Source organism: Copadichromis virginalis, linkage group LG2, assembly GCF_057382275.1.
Source record: "Copadichromis virginalis isolate Kocher_CV1m ecotype Utaka linkage group LG2, C_Virginalis_male_GT1.1, whole genome shotgun sequence".
In the NCBI taxonomy this organism is placed as follows: Eukaryota; Metazoa; Chordata; class Actinopteri; order Cichliformes; family Cichlidae; genus Copadichromis; species Copadichromis virginalis.
In genome coordinates, this window is record NC_140619.1 from 6220788 (window position 1) to 6235673 (window position 14886).

A 14886-nucleotide genomic window follows, 5' to 3' on the forward strand; every position below is an offset into this window, starting at 1 on the left:
TAGAACAGAAGATCAGTGAGTATGACTGTACGCGTATTCCGGTTGCGATTTCCAAAGTAAAACACCAAAAAGACGAGATCACCGGTCTCCGCTGTTGTGTGTTGTGCTGCACATGGATTCAGCACTCAGAGATAAAAGTATACATGTGTAGTCAGACCACTGACACCAACAGTTGGCTTAATTTAAAGCCAATCTTAACTATAACTATGCATATGACCAACAACAAATGCATAAATAAAGCACCACAAAGACCAGGCATAAGCATATCTTTGGTTTATTAAGAATAAAAGTGGCTAACACCTGAAAAACTGAGGGAGATGAGACTCAGAGGGAGGATGCTGTCTCACTGCAGTGACTCTTTGAGCTGCATCCTCCTGTGGTTCCTGTACTGAGAGGGAAAAGAATCAGAAGAGAGAAGACGGGAAGTTAGAAATGACTGTGCAACCATTTTTAAGTATCTAATTTAAATTATGGAAATTAAGTATTAGTATTACAATACATCGTTTATGTTAAAGAAAGTGTGACAAGTTTCATTGTTATTATGAATTTCTGTAAAGAGGACTAGTACTCTAATACATTATTAAAGTGATAACATATAATGGCATGTACTTAGTATAATTTCTCATTTAGCCTTACATTTAGTCATAGTCAGACATTTAATGATTTCTTTCCACTGTTCCTTTTCCTGGAATGATTGTACAGCATACATCTCTGATCATTTAAAAACAAACAAACAAACAGGAAATGGGTATTAACGTTTGAATTTACTCTGAATTTCCCACACAGGGTCTAGATTACAGTCTCAAATATACACTAAAATTTGATTAAATGTCCTTTAGCAAGTTTCATCTCAACTGCTTGCTTTCAGTAGCCAACAGCAAGCTTCTGGCAAAACTGGCTGGATATTTGACCCTTTTTTTGGCAGAACTGGTAGAATTTATTTAAATGGTTAGTATCCTGGCACCAATCCTGCTTTTAAATCAAAACAATTTCAATAAGGTTGAGGCCATTCCAGAAGTTTAATATGAAGCTACTGTCATAGTGGAGGTTTCTGAAGCATACATGATATGGACAGTGGTACAGGTTTCTGGACTTCATTAATTCAACGGAAGCACTGGGGAAAGGATGGCCAGAGGGGGAATTGAACAGGATGCTGGTTTCATGGAGAGGATTCAGCTAGGGAGAGAGAGGAGAGAGAAGTTAGTTCAGTCCTTCAAGGGAGATGCAGGGAGTTGTTTTTTTTTTTTTTTTAAACCTTTTATTTTGTACTTTTTTCCAATTTTATAGTACATGCAAACAAAAATATGAAAAAGGAACACAAAAGAAACTAACTAAAAGGAATAAAGGACACCTAATCTGTGGAAGAGAGAAAAAACAACAACGAGGAGAGGTCCCTGCCTTATGGGGCTGAGTGAGTCTTATAGGCTATCCATTTTGTCCACTGTTTTCGGTGTTTGTCAGATTTCAGTCTCAAAGTGTAAGTCATTTTCTCCATTATATATATGTCCTTGATTACATCAGTCCATTCTTCCAATTTTAAAGGGTCACTTTTCAGACAGTTTTTTGTTATTACCTTTTTGCTTGACGACAACAACATAATTTTAAACAAGTAATGGTCCTCCTTTCTTACATTTTCCCATATTCCAAAATACATTACTCGTGCCTCACACAGCACGTCATACCCCAGCACTTTCTTCATTGTTACTGCAATGCTTTCCCAGTAAGGTTTGATATTTTTACACTTCCAAAACACATGAGAATGATTGGCGTCCCAGTCTCCACATAATCTCCAGCATCGTTGGGGTGTTTTCAGCTGCTTGCTTTTGATATAAGGAGTAATAAAGAACCTAATCACATTTTCCAGCCATATTCTCTCCATCGTCTAGAGCTGGTGGAATTATGCTGTGTGAGACATACGGATCGCCAGTCATCCTCTGACAACTCAAGATGTAATTCAGATTCCCACTTTTGTTTGATATATAATGTTTCATTCCTATTCAAATTTTGCAGGCCATTATATAATTTCGATAAAATTCTTAATGGAGGATTTTTATATGCACCTGTTATTATTTATATTATATGGCTTCCTTCTCTCAAGAGCTTCTTCCTAATTTCTGTATTGTAAAAATGTCTTAATTGAAAATACCTAAATAAATCTGATTTATCCAGTCCAAATTGTCTCTGTAGATTCTCGAAGGATTTGAATGTTTTCCCATCTATTAATGTACACATTGCTGTAATTCCTTTATTGACCCATCTTAAAAATGTACTATCCCATTGTCCACTTTGGAATTTTCAAGAATATGCAGGCCAAATCAGCAATTTACAGTCTTCTATAATTCTATATTTCTTCACTATAATCCACCAGAGTTTAATAGTGAATTCAGTAATGAGATTTGTGTTCGTAGACTGGATAGTTTCTTCTCCCAATCTTGCTTGTGGATGACATGATGAGCAATAATTTATCTCCATATGCTTCCATTTTGAGTTGTAATCCGGTGAACACCAGTAAACAATATATCTCAGCTGGGCTGCATAGAAATATTCCTTGAAATTCAGGAGGGCAAGTCCTCCTTTTTCTTTACTTAATTGGAGTATTTTAAATCTTATTCTTGGCTTTGTCCCTTTCCAAATAAATCTACTAACTAATTTATCCCATCTACCAAATTGTGCATCTGGTATATGGACTGGCAATGAAGTGAATAGATACAGTAGTCAAGGAAGCACATTCATTTTTATTACCTCTATTCTTGAGCTAAGGTCCATGACAAGTGGAGCCCATTTAATCAAATCTTTTTGGATTGTATTACTAATCTTTACACAATTTTCCTCGTATAGTGTACTTATTTCGCTAGTTAGATAGACACCTAAATATTTGATCTTATTTGAATCCCATTTTAATTTATATTTGTTTTGAATATTTTAATGCTTTAATCAACCGAGGAAAGGTCGTGTCAGGATCCTGTAGGTATATAATTATATCATCAGCAAAGAGACCTATTCATTGTTCAATTTTAGAAACTAAAACCCCTTTTAAGTCTGCACTTTGCCGTATATACTGAGCCAAAGGTTCGATATACAGAGCAAAAGGGGCTGGACTCAGGCAGCAACCCTGCCTGGTTCCTCTGAAGAGCTCAAAACTGTCTGTCAGGTCCCCATTTATTTTAACTCTAGCCAATGGCCTGTGGTAAAAGGATTGTACACACTCGATGAAGGTACTGTTAAAGCCCATTCTTTTCAAAACAGCAAAAAGAAATATCCAAGAGACTCTATCAAAGGCCTTTTCAGCATCTAAGCTCACTAAGGCTGTTGGGATTTTCTCTTTATTAACTTCGTTAATTATATGCAATGTGTGTCGTATATTATCTTGTGTCTGTCGCCCCTTAATGAACCCTGTCTGGTCTTCATCCACCAGATCTGGGAGAAATGGCTCTAAGCGTCTTGTGATTATGGATGTAAATAATTTATAATCCACATTTAAGATAGAGATTGGGCGATAAGAGTCACAGTTTTCCTTGTTTTTACCTTCTTCTTCAGGGAGTTTAACGGATGGTGTCATAGTGATTCTCCTACTTGTTGCTGGGAGGTTGTCCAAGTGGGGGTACCCAGAGACAGAGCATAGTGAGTGGACTAATTCAAAGGGACAGGTAGTGTACTGGCTCTTGAGCCCGACAAGGATAATGCTTGGTAGAAGCAGACTATCTGGCAGATTCTGGAAGCACCGACTGGTCCTTTAGTACTGGGAATTAATTCAGATCTGATGAGGAACTGGTATATCTGGCAGCATAATGATGATTGAGCTCTGCCCCAGAGGGAGGAGAAGGAGCTCAACTGACCCTGGCCCTCTACACAGAAGAGGAACAGACTTCAAGGACATCATAACCAGAAAACTATAACAGTAGCTTTATCCATTCTGAAACCAGTTCAGATGTCTGTTTGGGATCATTGTCCTGTTGGACAATTGGACAAGATCCAATATCCAAGTTTCAATGGTCTAGCTCAGGGGTGGGCAATCTCAGTCCACGAGGGCTGGTGTCCCTGCAGGTTTTAGATGTGTCCTCGAACCAACACAGCTGATTTAAATGGATAAATTAGCTCCTCAACATGTCCTGAAGTTCTCCAGAGGCCTGGTAACGAACTAATCATGTGATTCAGGTGAGTTTCCCCAAGGTGAGATCTAAAACCTGCAGGGACACCGGCCCTCGTGGACTGAGACTGCCCACCCCTGGTCTACCTATTGGTTTGAGGTGAATATGAAAAATTTGGAGCTAGTTTTCTTTTTTCATTATTTCATTCACTTTGCACAATATACCAGAACAACCGGCAACAACCTGTATGTATAATTCTTTAAACTTTGTGGATAAAAAAAAACCTAAAATAAATTGAAACGTGTGCATCCATTTCTGATTTTTAACATTATTAAAGATGTATGGTGTACAATCATTGCCTGTGGTCAGAGTATATACATTTAAACTTACCTTGTGTTTCCAGTCTCATTTGGGCCCTTCACCTTCACTCTTGTCCCTCCTCTGCTATCAGCTGAGCTACAAGATAACAGATGTTAATGGTCAACAGGACCATTGAGCCTAAAAACACTATTTATACTATGGACTTCTCAGATATGCTCTCCGACTCTTAATTTATAGCCATATATCACAAAAATAGCTATTTGCCTGATTGTAGTGCAATTATCATCTTATCATATTAGGTCACACTCATTGGATATATTTGTTTAAAGAGATCAGACAACCACCAGCCATAATATTATATTAAGCTAATATTTCATTCAATCAGCTGAACAAAAAGTCACACTTTGATGTTTGTTTGTTTTTTCATTTCATAATCGTGAATGAAAAAAGAAAACATCATGCTAAAATAATTTACAATTAATTATTTGTTTCTGTTTGCTAGTCTAATCTTCCATCAATTAACAGTCCAAAATCTACTAATTCATTAATGCATAATCCACAGATGAACTTTTAATACACAGTGCAGTTTGATTTATGTGTGCTCATGCATACATTCTCATTTCTTTGTTTTAAAAATACATTTTAAACATATGTGCTGCTATATGGATATGAGATGGCTACCGTATGTTGCCGTATTTAATTTACTTACCAATTCTGCAATTGAATTAAAAAAAATGATTCAAAAAATGATACATGATGCTTTATCATTCTGCTGGCAAAATATTCTTTTTTCTTCCACGCAATAGTTTTGACATGTCACGATAGACAGGGGTAATTTAATCCTGGCTGTTACACTCATATAAATACTGCATGTTTCTCATAAGTTCTTTATTGGATGATTCTAATGTTTAATTGCGTGGGTAGAATCTGCTTCCAGTCATTTCTACAGTGTGATTCGGGTCTTATGTATAAATGATACATTTTAACTTCATAAGAAATTATTTATTTTATGTATCATAACCCTGAAATGTAATAACCACTTAATTAGACCTATGGGGAAAAACTGATCAGACTGTTTTTAACTGGTGATCACATCAAAGATCTCTTCAAAGATTCTCTGAACCAGAAAAGACCTTTTGGAGCCCCTGCATGTTGAAGATTTTGACTCTGCCTTCCACTCTTACTATATGTGGAGTGTTTTGTTTCTTGGAGTGTGCATACATTTTTCTTTTTCAAGTGAACTCAACCGCCACATGGCTTTATGTGGGTGTGAGACTTAGAGCATCCTATTGCAACGATGATATTGCCTGAAAATTGCAGCTGACCCCAAGAAATTGATGTCTGTGTGGCTTGTTATAGAAAAATTGGTGTTTTCTCTTACAGTAAACAATCTGTACCGTTATCTACACCAGATATAAGGATGTGATCGTTTTTGCTATAGAGACAGATTACCAGGTGCTGCTCAAATAAGAATCAAAAGTCTATATCTGTGACACTCTAAGAAGGGAGCGGGACCTCTGATAAACAATACTAAACCTGTGATTACTGTTATTTTCTGGATGGAACCCTCCGTTAGACAAGTTTTTATGCCTGAAGCAGATTGTCAGAACTTTTGCAGAGAAACTTATTTAAAGCTCTCTATCCCAGATTACACTGTGAAGGATGTTCATAAATTCATTGTGCATTACAGTGAGTAAAGGCGTACATTGCTATAATAAAAGAACTGTTTTTCCCGCAAGATTCTTTTAAGCTCAAGATTGTGAAAAGTGTAACCTTTTCACAAGCTTTTTAATCAAACGTTAACAGTGAGGTCCTTCATTCTAAGAGTGAGATGTCATTTCCTTTTACTCAGATTGTCGCTGTTTCATGTATATTATTATTTCTGAAAATAACATTTTCTGTCATTTTAACAGAAAATCACATGTAGGCAGTGCTGGGAAGGTTACTTTTAAAATGTATTCCACTACAGATTACAGAATATATGCCCCAAAATGTATTTTGTAATGTATTCCGTTACGTTACTCAATAAGAGTATTTGGATAACTTAAGATATTATCATGCTGTTTACAACTACATGAATATGATTTATTACTATTACTGAAGGTCCGCGGCTCCGAAACGTAGTAAAGGGACCTCTGGCTAATACTTCAGGTTCCGTGTCGGGCTCGTAGCCGAAAAATAGCTTTACTTTGTTGTCTGGGTCAACTTTGCTAGCGAGAGACAGAGAGAGGCTCTCTCCTTGGAGAGGCTGCTCCAACGGAACTTATTGTTTCGGAGAGAAACACGAACACGGTGTACAGTCGAGTCTTAATAGCTTACTTACAACTGGGCTGGTCAGGCACTCTTCTTGGCTGCAGTGGTTATTATTATATTTACATGCTTCCAGCTCCCGTTTCTGCTCGATGACAACTCGTAGTTTTCCACTCTCCTTTTTCTCCCTCCTCGCGCTCACAGACACATAACGGGTATAACTTTTCAGACCTGAATCTCACTGAACCTGAAAAGAGAGTATTAGCCAAAGGACTCAATTTTGCCATTTCTCCGCAACAGTTGCCCATAGTGGACCTTATCACAGCCACAGAAACCGCCATACGGATTAATAAATTATCACAGACAGAAGCAGAGCAAATCAGGATGAAAGTCTCGGCCACCCTCTCCAGTGCCAAAGTCCCTCCGTCCAACCTCACAATACAAGAAAAGAAGGCCGTCGCTTCCCTGAGCAAAGACCACAACATCACTGTTTTACCAACTGATAAGGGAAGATGCACCATGGTCCTAAACATTACAGATTACCACACAAAGATCACTACTCTCCTCAGTGACAACAATACCTACGAAGCGTTAAAGCGAGACCCCACAAGCAGCTACAAAAAGAAAGTTATAACTTGCCTTCAGGACCTTGAAAAGGACAAAATCATTGACCGCCTTACATATCACCGCTTTTACCCAGGGGATGCCATACCCTGCATTTACGGACTTCCTAAAATCCACAAGGAAGCTGTCCCACTCAGACCCATAGTCAGTAGCATAAACTCAGCCACTTATAACATGGCAAAACACCTTGCTACCATCCTTGCCCCTCTTGTGGGGAACACCCCACACACATCAAGAACTCCACCGACTTCACCGAAAAGGTCCAGAAACTTACCCTGGATCCAGATGAAACCATGGTGTCCTTTGATGTAGTCTCTCTCTTCACTTGCATACCCACCACGGAGGCAGCGGAGACTGTCAGGAAACGACTTGGAAGACAGGACCAACTTCACACCCGATCAGATTTGCACACTGTTAGACCTCTGCCTCACCACAACATACTTTAAATACAACGAAGGCTTCTACAGACAAAAACATGGCTGTGCCATGGGCTCCCCCGTGTCATCTATTGTAGCCAACCTTTACATGGAGGAAGTGGAAAGAAAGGCTCTTGGCTCTTTCAAAGGAAGAGTACCCAGCCACTGGTACAGATATGTGGACGACACCTGGGTCAAAATCAAGACACAAGAAGTGGAATCCTTCACTGCGCACATTAACGCTGTGGATAAAAACATCAAGTTCACCAAGGAAGACACAAAGGACAACTTTTTGCCTTTCCGTGGCGATCGTGGCTCAAGAGTTGGGAGCTCACCTTGTAATCGGAAGGTTGCCGGTTCGAGCCCCGGCTTGGACAGTCTCGGTCGTTGTGTCCTTGGGCAAGACACTTCACCCGTTGCCTACTGGTGGTGGTCAGAGGGCCCGGTGGCGCCAGTATCCGGCAGCCTCGCCTCTCAGTGCGCGCCAGGGTGGCTGTGGCTACAATGTAGCTTGCCATCACCAGTGTGTGAATGGGTGGATGACTGGATATGTAAAGCACTTTGGGGTACTTAAGGACTAGTAAAGCACTATATAAATACAGGCCATTTACCATTTTTCCTGGACTGCGCTGTGCACATTGCACACATTGAAGAGAATGGCAACCTCAGCATCGAGGTTTACCGGAAGCCCACACACACGGACCAGTACCTCCTCTTTGACTCCCATCACCATCTGGAACACAAACTTGGAGTAATTAGGACCCTACACCACCGGGCAGAACATGTTCCCTCTAAGCCTGAAGGGAAAAAGAAGGAACACACACATGTAAAGGAAGCACTCAAACAAAACCCAAACAGTCCTGACCCGCCACAATATGAAACAGGAAAATACCGCCGTGTAATCCATTTATTTCAACAAAGTAACTGTATTCTAAATACCACCTTTTTAAACGGTAACTGTAACGGAATACAGTTACTCATATTTTGTATTTTAAATACGTAACTGTGGTAAATGTATTCTGTTACTCCCCAACACTGCATGTAGGCCATTGATTTTCCCTAATAAAACCACTTTTACATCACATACAGCTTCAAAAAGAACATATTATTTGTTACAAAAACATGTGCAGGCTTGAGGTTTGAGGCAGGAGACTAATAGTTAAAGTGGTTGACTTTAACTCCTATTAAATCCCTGGGGAGTCGTTTTTGTCACTGCACAGGATGTTCATATGAAAATATTTTTTTATTAAAGGGTGAAATTTTAAAAAGTAGGATGGTGAAAAATAATAATTTTCTAAAGAAAGAATAAAAATAGTTCATATTTTGAACTTCTAGCAGTATAAAGATGAAATTATAAAATGAGAAAATTACTTTGAAGCAACATTTACATGTAATGGTTGGGAGCTGTTGGAGCCTCATGGAAGGTCACTAGCACAATTTTCTGTATTATATGAGTTAGTTCACATTTATAGATGTGCCAGTTCTCAGACTGTCAGCCTTAGGAAAAATAAAAGCATGCCCTTCTTTTCAGAATTTAACTGGTGCATGCCTGAACCAACATGTTGTTGTAATTAAAACTCTATTTCTGTATTATATACAGTCTGTGGCTTGGACTATGCACATTTCCAGTGTGCAGTGCTATAGCAAAGCCTGACTCTGAAATGATAATTTCTCCTCGAACAACCACCTACAAATATTTCATGCATGTCACATATTTTACTGAAAGGATTCTTCAAGGAAGGGATTAGTAGCTGCATGCACAGCCGAGAGAAGCTTTTTGAGCTGCATCAATGGTCATAAATGTGATCAGCTGTGTCTTGCACTCTGCATTTTGACATATTGTTTGCTGGCTTTGCAAATCATTTAGCATATCAAATTCTCCTTTAAACGAGATCTTTAACTTACTTCGCCCCCTCTCATCTCCTAGAGCTTGTGTCTTTTTGAAGCTTCTGAAAACATGCCACCTTATCTCTTGTTTTTGTTTTATGGGTTTTTTTTATTAAAACTTTCAAATATAATTTTTAGTACATTTTACTGGTCTGCTGTATTCTTCTACAATGGCTCCTTTAAGAAGTTGTGAGTTCATGTCTGAGGTTCCTAATGTGTCCTCACTCCACTCCCTGGGCAGATGTATAGTCTCGATTTGTTTTTATGTTACAGTTTATGTTTTCTCTTACTGGTTGGCAGATTTCGGAAAACTAGCTATCAGACATTTCTGAGGGATTATGAGCTGTGGAAGGAACAATTTCCATAAATGTGCACATTTCATAGTTGGAATGATCATTTCAACATTACATATTTTTTTTTTCCAATGAAGGAGGGAAAATCTGGGTGGCTCCAGTGGCTGATCAGATGGATGCTGTTCAGCTAGTTTTTACAATATTACAGTTTCTTTGTAAGTATTTTCCAGATTTGGAATGGCTTTCCATTATATATGAATAATATTTCCTTGCTGAAATCAAAAGTGTCATTTGGCTTAGCCTCTTAATGTGTGTCTGTCTGTTCCCAGCTTGTCATTAAGATATCACGACACAGTGGTTTTGTTTTTCCTTTGTTGTTTCTCATTCTTGACTTAATGTATTCATCTTTGCTTTGTGCTTTTTGTGTGCCTTCCCATCTGGTTTACAGAGTCCTGTCTATCTTGCATTTGTAGCTTTTATTGGCTTTCTTGTGGGAAAACAACAGACTGATTTTCTAAGATGGTGAAAAATATTTGTGTGAATGACGCCTGCAACAAGAATAAAAATCTACAGCCTTGTCAACCGTGTCTCATACTGGTCCCAGGAAACTGCAATGTTTCAGACCAGAAAGCAAAACTGTCCTGAACAAAGGAAAAATCATGAAACATCCACATGGATGACAAAGTGAAGAAGAAAATCAATACAAAACATCCTTTAATGGCTAGAAAAGTAGCTGTGCTGATACAGAAACTGCAATAGACACACACACACACACACACACACACACACACACACACACATATATGTATGTATATATATATATATATATATATATATATATATATATATATATATATATATATATATATATGAACAAAAAAAAAAAACACCCAGCACGCCCCTGCGGGCGGTTTATCCTTCAAGCTCGGGTCCTCTACCAGAGGCCTGGGAGCTTGAGGGTCCTGCGCAGTATCTTAGCTGTTCCCAGGACTGCGCTCTTCTGGACAGAGATCTCAGATGTTGTTCCCGGGATCTGCTGGAGCCACTCGCCTATCTTGGGAGTCACCGCACCTAGTGCTCCGATTACCACGGGGACCACCGTTACCTTCACCCTCCACATCCTCTCGAGCTCTTCTCTGAGCCCTTGGTATTTCTCCAGCTTCTCGTGTTCCTTCTTCCTGATATTGCTGTCATTCGGAACCGCTACATCGATCACTACGGCCGTCTTCTTCTGTTTGTCTACCACCACTATGTCCGGTTGGTTAGCCACCACCATTTTGTCCGTCTGTATCTGGAAGTCCCACAGGATCTTAGCTCGGTCATTCTCCACCACCCTTGGGGGCATCTCCCATTTTGACCTCGGGACTTCCAGGTTATACTCGGCACAGATGTTCCTGTACACTATGCCGGCCACTTGGTTATGGCGTTCCATGTATGCCTTGCCTGCTAGCATCTTGCACCCTGCTGTTATGTGCTGGATTGTCTCTGGGGCATCTTTACACAGCCTGCACCTGGGGTCTTGCCTGGTGTGATAGACCCCAGCCTCTATGGATCTTGTGCTCAGAGCTTGTTCTTGTGCTGCCATGATTAGTGCCTCTGTGCTGTCTTTCAGTCCAGCTTTGTCCAGCCACTGGTAGGATTTCTGGATATCAGCCACCTCCTCTATCTGCCGGTGGTACATACCGTGCAGGGGCCTGTCCTTCCATGATGGTTCCTCGTCTCCCTCCTCTTTCTTGGGTTTCTGCTGCCTGAGGTATTCACTGAGCACTCGGTCAGTTGGGGCCATCTTCCCAATGTATTCTTGGATGTTCGTTGTCTCATCCTGGACTGTGGTGCAGACACTCACCAGTCCCCGGCCCCCTTCCTTCCGCTTAGCGTACAGCCTCAGGGTGCTGGACTTGGGGTGAAACCCTCCATGCATGGTAAGGAGCTTTCTTGTCTTTATGTCAGTGGCTTCTATCTCCTCCTTTGGCCAGCCTATTACCCCAGCAGGGTACCTGATCACGGGCAGGGTGTACGTGTTGATGGCCCGGATCCTGTTCTTACCATTCAGCTGACTCCTCAGGACTTGCCTGACCCTCTGCAGGTACTTGGTGGTTGCAGCTTTTGTAGCGTTTGTCTATATATATATATATATATATATATATATATATATATATATATATATATATATATATATATATATATATATAACAAAACATAATATAATATAAGCTTAGATAAAGGGAATTACAGGTGACAGTAGTTGGGGCTTTCCAACTGTACTCTTTAATACAGTTTTTCTCATATTACACTGTTATTCAAATGTATTGTCCTGTTTTTTAATATTAACCACTGCCATCATGCCACTAAAACTCTCCTGTAAATACTGAACTGATGGCTATGCCATAGTCTAATTCTCTGCATTTATTACATCTAGCAAACTGTTTAGATGCTTTAATCAATCATATATTCAAACTGGGCCTTTCACAAAGATGAGATGATCTACTTTGAGGCACTGCACAGCATTTTTATTCCTCAGTCTCATTAATAAAGATGATGTCCCACATTTTAATGGCCATTAGTTTACAAAAGCCCACAGTGGGAGACATGCACTTTTTAAGGTCTTGCTTTATCCCATTAAACATATGAAAACAGAAAAAAATCACATGGTCCTTTGCAGGTGTTAAAATTAGGTAAATGCAGCCTCAGCCTTGGGCTTGTTTTGCAGCAGCAGAACCTGAACACCTTGCCGTCTGGGAGTAAGCCTTGAATTGCCAAAGTATTCTAGTCATTTTGATCTTGAGCGGATAAGAGAAAATTCATTTTTTAAATTCCTTTTTAACACATTAAGTTTTTGCTATAGTTACTTTTTTTTATTTGCCACAAAGTAAAATATGGTGTCCTGTAATGTGACATTCAGTCATTTCAGTCTACCCTTCAGTATTAGTAACGTGTCCCACACAAACCAACTCCTTGCACCACATTTAGTTTGCTGAGATCTGGTCACCCTACTTTTTATGGTTGTAGCAGATCTACAGGATTCTGTTCACTGTTTTGGCTCTTAAATAGTTGATTATCTACTGTACCAATAAATATAATTTTAAGCCAGTTAATGCAAAGATGTTGAATTTTTGATACGGCACTGTTTCCAAAAATGCTGAAGAATAACATAAACCTCCTGTTTGTTTTTATGACGTCTGTGTGTCTGTTTATGTCTGGCCTACTTCTTTTACAGAGCTTGGGGAGCTGCATGCTCCTGATGAAGTGGAAGTGTTACATTATGAATGTGGAGGTAGATAACTTACAATCACTCAACACAGTGCAAACCTGAGATGTTCTCACGTATCCACATAACAAAGCACACATGTGTGATAGCTCTCTGAGCAAAGGGAAAAGGCATTCTATCTTACTTTGTGCTCTGAAACTTTTGAGTGACTCTGTTCTCCAACGATGCCCGTATGTCTGTTTTCTGTTAAAAAAATAATGAAGATTAATGTAATATTTTTTGAACGTGTATATGATTCAATTTATAAATTGATCACAATGAAGACTGCGTGAAAAATATTCATTAATGGTTAAAAATATGCGACTTAACAAAAATATAGCAATAAATATTTATGATGTCACAAGGCTGATAAATCATCTGTCCATCAGTTTCTCAAAGTTAAATCTCAATGTGACTTTGTGGCACATTAACAGAAGATGCTGCCTCTGCTTATTCATTTGCATAAGCCGCACACGGTAGATTTTAGTTGCACCTTAATTTGCATATTGCTGAGCAGCGTCCCACTGTTTAACAGCTGGTTATATTGCCATCCCCAGCCCACCTCCCCCACATAGCTCTGCCTGGGAATGGGTGGGAGGGCATCTGGTGGAGCTCGGCACAGGTAACGGAGGTCACCTGTGGCCTCAGGTGATGTGGCACCCACACCGATGTACCGGGTAAAGTAATTGGATCTTGGCCTATAGTCTCCGATTCCATCTGGACCTGGTGAGTGGATAAAGCAGGTAAAAAAAAAAAAAAATACAAACAAACTCAAAGCTTTTATTCACAGCTTTAATAAACTTAAGTACCATAAAAATGTAGTCTATATTCAACTTAAGGTGATTTAATAAATATTATTATATTATACACAAACACAGACAGGCACAAATAGTCAGTTTGGTTCAGGTTATAGTGCCATCATGTGTCCAGTTGCAGCTATATTTGCTTGGACATGCACCATTTCCTTGAATATTTAATAATTGATCAACCATGGTGTGCAGTTTAAAGCACAATTACAGAAAACTGGGTTACAGTTATCTGGCAGCAAATACTTTCTTATTAATTCCAACACACTCACACTCATAAAGTATTATAGATATGGCAGCAGAGACATTGCTTCAGCTCTAATTTTAACTTCATAATTTGATCCCCCAGAACTTTAGTGAGTTGAAGAAACTAATAAAAGCATCTTCTCTGCATACATCGGCCTACCTGTAAAAATCATCCTCTGTCCATACTGTGGCTGTCCTGCAGTTGTTTCACTGTTTTGCATCATTTCTCTTCCTGTTATGTTTGGACTAGTTGCAGACTAGATACACCTAGATAATGGCCACCCATGGGTGATAACATGAGCCCAGCAGTCTGCTCTGTCCTCAGGGCCATGGCTGGTTGTCATGGAATCATTACTTGTATCCTAGTTACAGCCTAAAGGCAGATTATACTTTAAGTGTTGAACTATGCCCATTCACTCCTTTATTTATATGAAGTATTTATGTATTTATTTATGTCAAGCCCTGTAAAATTAAGTAAAATATATCCTGTCCCTGGTTATAAGTAAATTAATTGTTATTTATTAAGTACATTAAAAAGCAGCTTTCCATTTGCTGCATAATAAAAACAAAACCTTGTTGATGAAGCAATGAAATACCAAATGAAAAGAGAATAGTTATTAAGCACATAGCAACCACGCAAACAGCAGAGATAAACAAACTGCAAATAACAGAGTGAAAAGCCAATTACACAATGAAATGAAATGAATG

At 39.2% G+C, this 14886-nt stretch overlaps 1 protein-coding gene across 2 annotated transcripts; it reads right to left on the reverse strand.

Moving 5' to 3' along the window:
- Positions 1-257: 257 nt before the first annotated feature.
- On the reverse strand, positions 258-14503 carry spmip2 (sperm microtubule inner protein 2). Of its 2 annotated transcripts, XR_014922410.1 has the most exons (6): positions 14339-14503; positions 13620-13849; positions 13272-13330; positions 4479-4544; positions 637-1176; positions 258-388 (listed from the first exon to the last, which is right to left on the reverse strand). XR_014922410.1 is itself a non-coding variant. In XM_085469285.1 (5 exons), exons 1-5 carry the CDS (start codon positions 14400-14402, stop codon positions 325-327), a joined length of 483 nt encoding a protein of 160 aa, XP_085325411.1. In that variant the 5' UTR covers positions 14403-14503; the 3' UTR covers positions 258-324. The 2 variants fall into 2 exon arrangements, 1 of the variants encoding a protein (XP_085325411.1); XM_085469285.1 differs by lacking the exon at positions 637-1176.
- Positions 14504-14886: the final 383 nt, after the last annotated feature.

Excerpts from the sequence above, each read along its gene's own strand:
- spmip2 (XM_085469285.1), bottom strand. The coding sequence starts at position 14,402 with ATGATGCAAAACAGTGAAACAACTGCAGGACAGCCACAGTATGGACAG. Across the intron at positions 13,850-14,338 it reads ACAGAGGATGATTTTTACAG|GTCCAGATGGAATCGGAGAC; the intron begins GTAGGCCGATGT and ends TCCACTCACCAG. Across the intron at positions 389-4,478 it reads AATGAGACTGGAAACACAAG|TACAGGAACCACAGGAGGAT; the intron begins GTAAGTTTAAAT and ends TTTCCCTCTCAG.